At 37.0% G+C, this 11,894-nt stretch overlaps 1 protein-coding gene across 1 annotated transcript; it reads right to left on the bottom strand.

The window, feature by feature from the left end:
* Positions 1 to 3,612: 3,612 nt before the first annotated feature.
* LOC104214003 (importin subunit alpha-1b-like) lies at positions 3,613 to 6,398 on the bottom strand. Its single transcript, XM_070162303.1, has 4 exons — positions 6,312 to 6,398; positions 6,077 to 6,211; positions 5,800 to 5,979; positions 3,613 to 3,973 (listed from the first exon to the last, which is right to left on the bottom strand). The coding sequence occupies exons 1-4, from the start codon at positions 6,336 to 6,338 to the stop codon at positions 3,842 to 3,844; spliced, it is 474 nt and encodes a 157-aa protein (XP_070018404.1). The 5' UTR covers positions 6,339 to 6,398; the 3' UTR covers positions 3,613 to 3,841.
* Positions 6,399 to 11,894: the final 5,496 nt, after the last annotated feature.

Here is an 11,894-nt window from a genome sequence, read left to right as displayed (position 1 = left end):
ACTGTTGAAAAGTTCTTACACCTGCAATTATTTAATTCAAAATATTGCTTTTCCTTGAGCATTCAAAATACCATCACCGTGGGGTGTACCATCTGCCATCACCTTAAAAAAAATGATTTACTCAATTTATGTGACACATTTTCTATTTTTGAAACATTATAAAATGTTGGACGACATTTAATTTCTATGCAATTTTCACAACTTTTAAACTATTCGGATCTTAAACTTTGATGTAATGTTTCCTCTATCGAACTAAGTCGTTGCTTAACTTCTTCTTTTACTATCACTAATAGTAATAGATAAGTCAAATTTAACATCTTAAATTCAGGACCTATCTAATATCGTCAAATAAATTGATTTGAGATTTTTAAAAGAAATAATTTGTTTCTTTTTTAAATGAGCAGAAAACACTAGCTATATCATGCCTCAATATTCCTCCTATATTATTGGAGGTCTTGAATGTAAATATCTCTCGATGTGTTAATTTTAAGTGCTTTTCAAGACTCTATTTGTAGCTTGCTCCAAATAGAGAGCCAATTTCATATTGTTGGAAATTGGAATAAACCCTCAGTGAACCTCTAATCTGCTAAAAATGAAAGAACAAACTTATTTATCTTTACATTACTGATTACTATTCATTTATGAGGTTACTTCAGCAGTCTATTCTCTTTTAGAGCTTCTTCGTTCAGATGATGATGAGGTGCTAACAAATGTATGTTGTGCACTTTCTTATTGTATTGATGGTATACGTGGCATAATCCAACACCACAATAACTGGGATATTTATGACTGGCTGGTTGGACGCCTCCGGTAGTAGAATGTTTTAGTTTCCTCATTTAACCTACCTTTTCATATCTAACTTATGATTGAATCTGATATGTACGTCAATTGATGTTTCAGGCACGAGTCTTGTTCAGTGATAATTCCCGTCCTCAAAATAGTTGTAGGTATTGTTGGAAGAGAGGAGAACTGATATTATAAGGTACATGGGTCTTAAGGAAACACTTTGATGAATTAACCAATGAAAATAGGAGCAAAATAAAACAAAACAAAATAAAATGATTGAAAGGTGGAAACATCATAAACAATTTGCATTCAGATGATAATTCACCATGTTCCTGAATCAACTTCCAATTTGATGTTTTTCTATTCAGCTCATTTCTTGACTCTACAGCACTGGGGGTTATGTTCGCTACTAGATTTAGTCTGGGTTATCTATACATAGGACCCATCTACTAACATGCTGTAAAGATATCATTTTTATTTCCTACACATCCACTCTTAGTTTTTATTTTTTTTAAAGTTATTGTACTAGTAATCAGCAACCTATGTAAATCTACAGTTATCGACAGTGTTGACTTTTCTGTGCAACAAGGCATATGATCAAAATGGCTATCGAATCTTGTGCTTAGGATCGACATACCTCTACAGCTTCTCCCACCTTTCCAGCTTCATGAAACTTACTCCCATCCACCTATGCCCTTCATGTGTAAAGAAATTCTAGTACCTCACAGTGGACACACTCCTGTTACATCTACCACCCCCAAGCTTCTAATGCCTAATTTCTAATAGTCTCCGTATTCACTAAAGCTGCCCACTAAACAAGATTTTAAACGAAATGAATGGGTGTAACCTGCTATGTGCCAAAATCGTTGGATGGGTGTATTATGCAAAGACCACTGGAATATTTTTCTTATTGTTAAAATGTAACAGTGTCAGGCATGCATATTGCTTTATTTTTGACTAATGATAACTAACTTCACCACCCAGTTCAATCCTGCCGACCTTGGTTGCCTGGTGACATTGCTTGATAACCACAACGAGGACACAGACGTGGTCATCGACATTTGCAACATTATATATGGCATTGTCACGTGTGGGAATATGGAGGTATGTCTTTAATATTTAGAAGGACAGCTAAAATATTCAGCTCCTGGGTACATTATCCTTATGCCTTCTAAGATCTTAATAGATTTTGCTTATGGGGTAGTTGAATAGGTGAATATGAGATTGGAATAATTGGTTGTAGTATTTGGAAAAGAAATGGCCCCCAAATTTTCTCTTTTCTTTTTCTTCTAGTGAGACTTCTCATTGGATGAAACCATAGCCATTTATCTGAATACTGTGTAATTGTGAGCAGGTTGTGATTGTGGTTGGATTTATGAAAAAACTGGTCAATTTGATTCAAACTCTGAAGGTTCGTAAGTCAGAGCTTGATCGAGTAGAAGAAATTATTTATGCTGTTGCCACAATAATTAATATTGCTATTGCCAGTGAGAAATGATGCTCGGATCAAGTATGTAACCTCTTTTTTGGGGTGATGATCTCTGACATCGCTGATATTTTTACTAAATTTCTCTATATCCTTGTGCTTTTGGCTTTAGGCACTTGGTGGATATCTCCTGCATAGAGGTTCTATGTGATTTTATTGCTTCATGCTGTAGTGAAACATTTATGAGGGACAGTCTTGAAAAATTAGAGAAAATCTTGGAGTTTGGAGCTCCGTCTATTGAAAAGCATTCACTCTAGCAGTTCGCCTAGGCAAGTACCGTTCCATTTTGGTGAGTTTTTGAAGAAATTGGACAAGTATCTGGAAATGAGTAAGCTGATAGATTTCAAGGACATTTTTGAGTCTTATTTACATTCTGTTATCCAAGTACCCTGAAATTCTACGCACAATTCAGTGTGTAATTCAGTTAACTATCTAAGTTTGCTGTTGAGAATATGACAAATCCAGTCCAAGAATCTAATATATTTGCGTATTGCACTGCAATGCATCATTAATGTCCTCATACCACTCACTATTGCTCCAGCAAAAATGGTACATAGTGAAAAGAGTGATTTATGCGAGGTGTTTGAATTCTTTACAGACTTCAAACACCTCATCATCTAGTGAAAAGAGTGATTTAACCTAGATTTGTCATATTCTAGACTGGATTTAGATTCTTGGACTGGATTTGTCATATTCTCAATAGCAAACTTAGATATTTAACTGAATTATACACTAAATTGTGGGTAAAATTTCAGGGTACTTTAAATCTATAATTCTATAGGGTACTTGGACAACAGAATGTAAGTAAGACTCAAAAGATGTCCTTGAGATCCATCAGCTTACTCATTCCCAGATACTTGTCCAATTTCCGCAAAAACTCACCAAAATGGAACGGTACTTGCCTAGGCGAACTGCTAGAGTGAATGCTTTTAATATTCTTTTCAATCCGGCGAGCATAGTCAATAGACGGAGCCCCAAACTCCAAGATTTTCTCTAATTTTTCAAGATTGTCCCTCATAAATATTTCACTATAGCATGAAGCAATAAAATCACATAGAACCTCTATATAGGAGATATCTACCAAGTACCTAAAGCCAAAAGCACAAGGATACAGAGAAATTTAGTAAAAATATTAGCTATGTCAGAGATCATCACCCCGAAAAAGAGGTTACACACTTGATATGAGCATCATTTCCACTGGCAATAGCAATATTAATTGTTGCGGCAATAGCATTAATGATTTCTTCTACTCGATCAAGCTCCGACTTACCAACCTTCAGAGTTTGAATCAAATTGACCAGTTGTTTTATAAATACAACCGCAATCACAACCTGCTCACAACTACACACTATTTAGATAAATGGCTATGGTTTCATCCAATGAGAAGTCTCACTAGAAGAAAAAGAAAAGAGAAAATTTGGGGGCCATTTCTTTTCCAAATACTACAACCAACTATTTCAATCTCATATCCACCTATTTAACTAACCCATGAGCAAAATCTGTTAAGATCTTAGAAGGCATGAGGATAATGTACCCAGGAGCTGATTATTTTAGCTGTCCTTCTAAATATTAAAGACATACTTCCATATTCCCATGCTTGACAATGCCATACATAATGTTGCAAATGTCGGTGACAACGTCTGCGTCCTTGTTGTGGTTATCAAGCAACGTCACCAGGCAACCAAGGTCGGCAGGATTGAACTAGGTGGTGAAGTTAGTTATCGTTAGTAAAAAACAAAGCAATATGCATGCCTGACACGGTTACATTTTAACAATAAAAAAAAAGATGAAAAATATTCCACCGGTCTTTGCCTAATGCGCCCATCCAATAATTTTGGCACATAGCAGGTTACACCCATTCATTTTGTTTAAAATTTTGTTTAGTGGGCAGCGTTAATGAATACGGAGACAATTAAAAATTAGGCATTAGAAGCTTGGGGGTGGTAGATGTAACAAGAGTGTCTCCACTGTGAGGTACTAGAAATTTCCACATAAAGGGCATAGGTGCATGGGAGTAAGTTTCATGAAGCTGGAAAGGTGAGAGAAGTGGTAGAGGTGTGTCGATCCTAAGCACAAGATTCGATAGCCATTTTGATCATATGTCTTGTTGCACAGAAAAGTCAACACTAAAGACAACCACTGTCGATAACTGTAGATTTACATAGGTTGTTGATTACTAGTACAATAACTTTAAAAAAAAAGTAAAAGTGGATGTGTAGGAAATAAAAACAATAGCTTTGTAGCATGCTAGTAGATGGGTCCTATGTATAGATAACCCAGACTAAATCCAGTAGCGAACATAACCCCCAGTGCTGTAGAGTCAAGAAATGAACTGAATAGAAATACATCAAATTGGAAATTGATTTAGGAACATGCTGAATTATCATCTGAATGCATACTGTTTATGATGTTTCCACCTTTCAATCATTTTATTTTGTTTTGTTTTATTTCATTCCTATTTTCATTGGTTAATTCATCAAAGTGTTTGGATTCAACACGAAAGCTTCTAAAAGCTCCTTAAGACCCATGTACCTTATAATATCAGCTCTCCTCTCTTCCAACAATACCTACAACTAATTTGAGGACGGGAATTATCACTGAACAAGACTCGTGCCCGAAACATCAATTGACGTACATATCAGATTCAATCATAAGTTAGATATGAAAAGGTAGGTTAAATGAGGAAACTAAAACATTCTACTACCGGAGGCGTTCAACCAGCCAGTCATAAATATCCCAGTTATTGTGGTGTTGGATTATGCCACGTATACCATCAATACAGTAAGAAAGTGCACAACATACATTTGTTAGCACCTCATCATATTCTGAACGAAGAAGCTCAAAAAGAGAATAGACTGCTGAAGTTACCTGATAAATGAATAGTAATTAGTAATGTAAAGACAAATAAGTTCGTTCTTTCATTTTTACTAAATTAGAGGACCTCCGAGGGCTTATTCCAATTTCCAACAATATGAAATTGGCTCTCTATTTGGAGCAAGCTACAAATAGAGTCTTGAAAAGCACTTAAAATTGACACATTGAGAGATATTTACATTCAAGACCTCCAATAATATAGGAGGAATATTGAGGCATGATATAGCTAGTGTTTTCTGCTCATTTAAAAAAGAAACAAATTATTTCTTTTAAAAATTTCAAATCAATTTATTTGACGATATTAGATAGGTCCTGAATTTAAGATGTTAAATTTGACTTATCTATTACTATTAGTGATAGTAAAAGAAGAAGTTAAGCAACGACTTAGTTCGATAGAGGAAACATTACATCAAAGTTTAAGATCCGAATAGTTTAAAAGTTGTGAAAATTGCATAGAAATTAAATGTCGTCCAACATTTTATAATGTTTCAAAAATAGAAAATGTGTCACATAAATTGAGTAAATCATTTTTTTAAGGTGATGGCAGATGGTACACCCCACGGTGATGGTATTTTGAATGCTCAAGGAAAAGCAATATTTTGAATTAAATAATTGCAGGCGTAAGAACTTTATTTCAACAGTCATTAACCAACCTGCTCAGATGGAAGATCCGGCTTGTTTTTAAAAATCAGTGACAAAATTCTCGTGCCTTTTCTCTGCATAGGAAAATTGTTGTTTGCCTCCTTTGACTTGTTCAGCAAAGGAGTCAAAGCGCCATGGTCAAGAAGATAATCACAATCACCGGCAGCAATCTGTCCCACTACCAGGAAAGCCTATAGATGGAAAGAAAATACATTCAACCGGCTAATCTTTATACAAGATGTGGGGACGGGGGACAATGGGGGGTGCTATTACAATTATAAAACACACCTTCTCACAAAGACTTTCATCTGGAAAGTCCAGAAGCTTTACAAGAACTTCCACCACCAGCCCATATTCAACCATATCAAATATATGGGCGAGGCGGAAAGAGAAAATGAGTACGAGAATCCAAGCAGAACCATCCTATGAATGTAAAACCATAAGGATAAAGCAAGTGTGAAGCTAGAATCGCAAGACGCTAAAGAAGGTGTAGAAAGGTAATCAACAACACATCACTGTCTACCTTGAGCTGCTGCTGGCAATATGGCATCTTTATAAACTGAGCAAATCAAAGAATAACACTAAACTTCATAGCTTCGCAAAGATCAAGTGTCTTATCTGTGGAAAAAAAATAGCAAAGTAAGTGATAGGCAAATTGAATAAAAATAATTAGCCTGGAGCAGGCTTAGTCATACTGATCGAGAGCAGTGTTCGGATTTGTTTGGTTGCTATGCCCTGTGAAATTGTATGATCGGACAAAATACCAGCGACCACTAATTCAAGACTTTCATGTAAACCAATCATTCAGAAAACCACAAATCAACCTATAGTTGGAAAGAAAATACAACATGTCGTAAGGGTCTAAAACACACCTGATTGGTATACAATTTTTGAAATATTGGCTCCAGAAAATGGTCAATCGCAGGAGTAGAGCTATCATAAGCACTGGTGAGAACCCAAGCACCTTCAACCTATGAATGCAAAACCATAAGGATAAAGCCAGTGTTCGTTAAAAAGCTAATAATTAATTCTCTACCTGGAGCTGCCAAGAATCTTTGTTGCTCAGAAACTCAACAAATTGAGCAACATAAGACCTAACTTCTCCAACAAGAAAACTCCTTATGATATCAACCAAGTTCGAGAGTCGTGAGCCTGGACCATAATTAGTCATACTCATATCAATCAATTTCCGGACTCGTGAGGTCCCGCTAGCTGCTGATTGATATTGTGAGTACGTGATTTTTGCCCTACATAAAATACTCCCATAAATTCAAAACAAAGTAATTTCGTTTCATTATTTGCAATTTTGTGGATTTTGTGGCATTTGCTGTTAATTATTTGCATTTTTGAATGTGCATTTCGTTTGTTAATTAATGGAAAATACAAAATATGCTGCATTTGCATTTAGGATTTAATTTTTTGCATGTTTGAAATAATTAGTAATTTAGTGTTTTATAAAAATGGAAAAATTACAAAATAGTTCATTTTTGCATTTTTATTTCTTGAATTTTGTTAGCTTTCTTTAATTTGGTATTTAATTAGTATGGTAATTATTTTTAGAGGTTAATTAGTTCATTTGATAGGATAGTATTAGTTTTAATAATTAATTTAGAATTTATTTTTAATTTTGAAAAGAAAAGAAATTTAGAAATTGAAAAAGAGAAAAGATTCAAAAAACAAACAAAAGGAAATTTGGATTTGGGCCACTTAATTAAACCCCATTCAGCCCAATTGCCCTCAGATCTGTACAAGTCCAGCCCAAACCCGCCTCTACCCGGTCCAGATTCCCCTTCAGGCGAAACGACGCCGTTTCGACCAGTGTCAATCTGAGCCGTTGATCCCCACTTGATTGAACGACTCGAAACTAAAGTATGGGGAGTATATATATGTCCGAACACACCCCCTCAGTTCATCGTCCCAACACCCCAACTTCAGAACCCTGCCCCCCAAACCATAGTAGCCGCCTCAGAATTCCCCACCATCCGGTGGCGGCGCCGACGTCCAATCGCCACCGAATTAACACCATCAACTCCCTTCCACCTCCCCATCCCAAATCTCCAAATAGTTCCTCTCAAATCCCCCTCCATCGCCTCGAATCTCAGATCTGAGGTTAGCGCTTGAAACCCTAAAATTCCTAGATCCACCCAAAATCACACCATGCAACCCCTTATCTCCTTCCTGCCTCAAATACATGTTGGTTTCATCTCAAAATGGTCCGTCAGTGGTAGAGCAGAGGTTCAGATAGCCAAGTCTCTTATTGGGTTCCTTTTTGGCTTAACAAGGTCAAGTGAACCCAATACCGTCATTAATCGTTTGTCTTTTGTTAAGGACAACCGATTAATGACCGTCAAAGGTTTACTGTCTCCTCCAAGTTTGTTCGAGGTCATGCAGTTCTTGCCGAAGCAGGTTTGGGAGAATTTCTTTTGCGTCGATTGGTTTCTTGTTGATCTCTTCTGTTTGTTTGCTTGGTTGTTTGTTTGTCCAGTTTTCGTCCTTCAGAATTTTCGTCTCTTGCTTAATTGTATTATGTTCTGGTTGTAAGTTTGTTAGTTAGCTTGTTTGCGTAGTTGTCGATGACAATCAGTTTCGTAAGGTTTGAGTTTGGTTTGGTTTCAATTCATGAGATTTTCTTCTTTCCGCTGGGTTTTATTTCACATTTGTGAATTAATTTTGGAATTGAATCAAGTATAGTGCATCGTTCACATTAATTCTTGTTTCAAGAACATTTTTTGAATTCATGTTTATGAGTGAAGGGTATTCAAGCTAGTTTCTCATAATTTTAATAGTTGTTTTGAATTTCAATTTGTTTGAAAGGGTCAGCCCGTTTGTTTATTGTTACTATGATTGTGAGCATTCAGAAGTTAAGGGGGGTAAGTGAATAATGGGGGACTTTAGGGGGTGATTTTGGAGATTGTTTCAACTTAAAGAATCTTTAATAACTAATGGAAAGCTTCCTAAATGGACAACTGCCCAAAATGGTTAGAGAAAACAGGCTGTAAATTGAAAATATCTAAAGGAAATGGACAGCTGTCCAACAATCAGTTTTGAAAGATGCTCTATAAGGGTATTTTGGGAAAAATCTGACTGCCTTGCCTTGGAAGGCATACAATAGACCCTCAGCCTTAAAAAAGAAAGCCTTCTTCTTATTCAAGACAGTTTTTACACCTTAGAGAGACTGAAAAGGCTGAAATACAAGAGAAATCAGAACAACTAAAAAAAAATCACTATTCCATTGAAAGTTTTTTTCTGTAATTCTTGAGGCTCTCACTTCTGAAATGATCTCTGAACAATCGAGGGCTAAGATGGCTTGAAACTTAGTCATTAAGGCTAGGTGTTGGGTGTTTGCTTGTGTGAAAGTGTGTTTGACACTGCAATCTGGTCTGATGAATTGCATTTTCTGAGATTTTGAGCTGTTTTGGTACACTGTTCCACTGGATTTGAGGTCCACTTTGTTGTTTGTTACCGCTGCTGGGTTTTCTGATTATCTCGCTGTTGCTTTCTTCACATTTTCAGGTATGTAAGGACATTTGAACCTTGAGTAAATCTAGACCAGAAGCATATGAAATCAAGCTGAAATGGCTGTTTTGTTCTTTCGAGCAGAGGCTATTGGTCTTCTTGTGATTTCTGCACATTTCTCTCGTTAATCATTATGAGTAGTTAGTCATATAGTTTGTAGTCTATTTCCTTTTCAGACTTGGGATTTGCACCAATGTGTTATAAATAATGTTAGACTATTGGACTATTACAGTGCTATAAGTCAGTGCTAAGCTCAGCCACGCTTATGTCTTGTTCATGAATGTCACTCATGTCTTGGGAAACTGTTAGAATGTGTAGAGTAGTTTGACCTTCCCTTTATCATGTTCACCTTTAATTGTTTAGCTGAAAATCTGCCCTGTTTCGCATTGTGCAAGCAGTGCATCGATTCATTCTTCTGGGTGCAAATTCTGATTGTGGCTCTCATTGGTTTGATTTGCTGGTTTGTTTCATTGGATCTGATTTCTTGCGCTCATTTAACCTTTCCAAAATGTGAAAGTGTGGTTCAGTCCATGCTCCTCATGATATAGATTTGGTTACTAAGAAGAATTTGCCCAGGACCTACCTGCATTTTCAGGGACTATGCATTTGTTTTAATGTGTTCATTGTAAGGTTTGTTTTCAGAAGTTGTAGTTTTGTTGTCTTTGTCCGTTCTTATATCGAAATTTGTTTTATTCCGCTAAAGTTTGCTGGATTCAGATCGTAGCTTAACTTTTAGTCTTCATGATTCAATCGTTAGTTTTAATACATGCCCTGTGGTATGATTCTTTGCGAGGGCGTTTCAAATGAATTATTAGAGAAATAGCTTTGGGCTTTAAGAAATTAGGTTTTGGACAATGGTTTGTGCTGATTCTTGGGGATTATGTCCAGCTCGCCTGGATCTTCGAACTGGTTATGTGACCAAATTAAGGGAGTAATTTCAAGCAAAAGAATATGGGCCTAGCAAATGAGCTGCTAGGCCCCTTCTCCACGTGAATACTTCTAGGCTGCATATCTATGTGCCTTGAGTTAGCCCGCTTGCTTTTCACAGTGTAGTTAGCCCGTAACTCGTGGCTTTAGCAATCCTGACTCGATTTTAGGAATAATTGTTGAATATTCGTAGAGAAACCTGTAGGGACATTTAAAATACAATTGTGATTGTGTACACGTTCGTGTGACATGATTACAATTCTAAAAACTAATTCGGCGTATGCGTTCGCGCAGCTTCGAGCAAACCTTCTTAATAATAAAAATGGGGTTTTTGTAGGTTATTAATTAGATTAGCTCATGTAGTCCGAGGTGCGCCGTCCACTATTTAATCATACAAAATGACAAATGTTCGTAGTTTGCTTTAGACACGCACAACTTTGGTCAAACCTTTCTTTTTTATAATAATAAAGTGTTATTAATTATGGACACGTTCACGTGACATGATTTTTGACGCGCCAAAGGAAAAGAGTATATGTACGCGTAACTCAATTCTTTAACTACGAGTAATCAAGTGATTTAAAAGCGGTAACGGGTAAATGCACATAGGATCTAAAGTCAGTAATTAAACAATTTTAATAAGCCAAGTATGATCAAAGTGACCGTGCTAGAACCACGGAACTCGGAAGTGCCTAACACCTTCTCCCGGGTTAACAGAATTTCTTACCCAGTTTTCTGTGTTCGCAGGCCGTAAATAGAGTCAGTTTTCCTCGATTCGGGATTTAAACTGGTGACTTGGGACACCATAAACCTCCCAAGTGGCGACTCTGAATCTTTAAATGAAATAATCCCGTTTCGATTGTCCTTTAATTGGAAAAACTCCCTTGAATTTACGCCCTTTACGGGGTGTAGGTAAAAAGGAGGTGTGACAGCTCTGGCGACTCTGCTGGGAATCGAACCCAGAATCTCTGGTTCAGGGTTCAAGAATTCAAGCTTGTTAACATAATTTTTACTTGGCTTTATTTACTGTTGATATTACTGTATTATGTGAACCTTTTGTGCTAAATGCTGTCTGTTTACCGCTTTAATATTATTTGGATTGTACATAACTGTCTTTTTACGCCACCCATCTGAGTCTTCTGAAAATGGTGCATACGTTCGCGTAGTCCCCTTTTTCTGTAGAAATTCTACCAAATAGAAAGAGGCTAGGCAAGCGACAAGGCCGGGTAGACTTCAGTGCTCCCGGTATGTCGCCCCCTCCTCGGCCCCAATTGTCCGCTCGGGTACCCCAAGTCTAGACCAAAACCCCAGGATTTAAACATAGAAAAACACAGCCCCATGCCGGATCCCTAGTAGGAACGTTTGTTTACATCATGTGCATTTGACTTAGGGGACTCAACACAGGGGTTGGGTCCGTCTAGGACAGGTGTGCCCGAAATAACAGACCATCCTGATGCATCCTATGTGCTATGTGAACATTTATTTGTTTTGGCTTGCATGCTGACCGGCTGGGGAAAATAAAGCGAAAAAGAAGAGAGGAAAACCAAGAGTGATATAGGGAAGGAAGTAAGACCCGGTTATAAAACATCCCGGTATTTGAAAAGCGTCCTGAAACTCTGCCCAAAAAATTTTCAAAAAAGGGGGGTTATTTTTAAAAGAGTCAAAC

The sequence above is a fragment of the Nicotiana sylvestris genome, chromosome 11 (assembly GCF_000393655.2).
Source record: "Nicotiana sylvestris chromosome 11, ASM39365v2, whole genome shotgun sequence".
Lineage (NCBI taxonomy): Eukaryota > Viridiplantae > Streptophyta > Magnoliopsida > Solanales > Solanaceae > Nicotiana > Nicotiana sylvestris.
The sequence above is the reverse complement of the archived record's forward strand: the minus strand, read 5'-3'. Positions and strand labels throughout refer to the sequence as shown.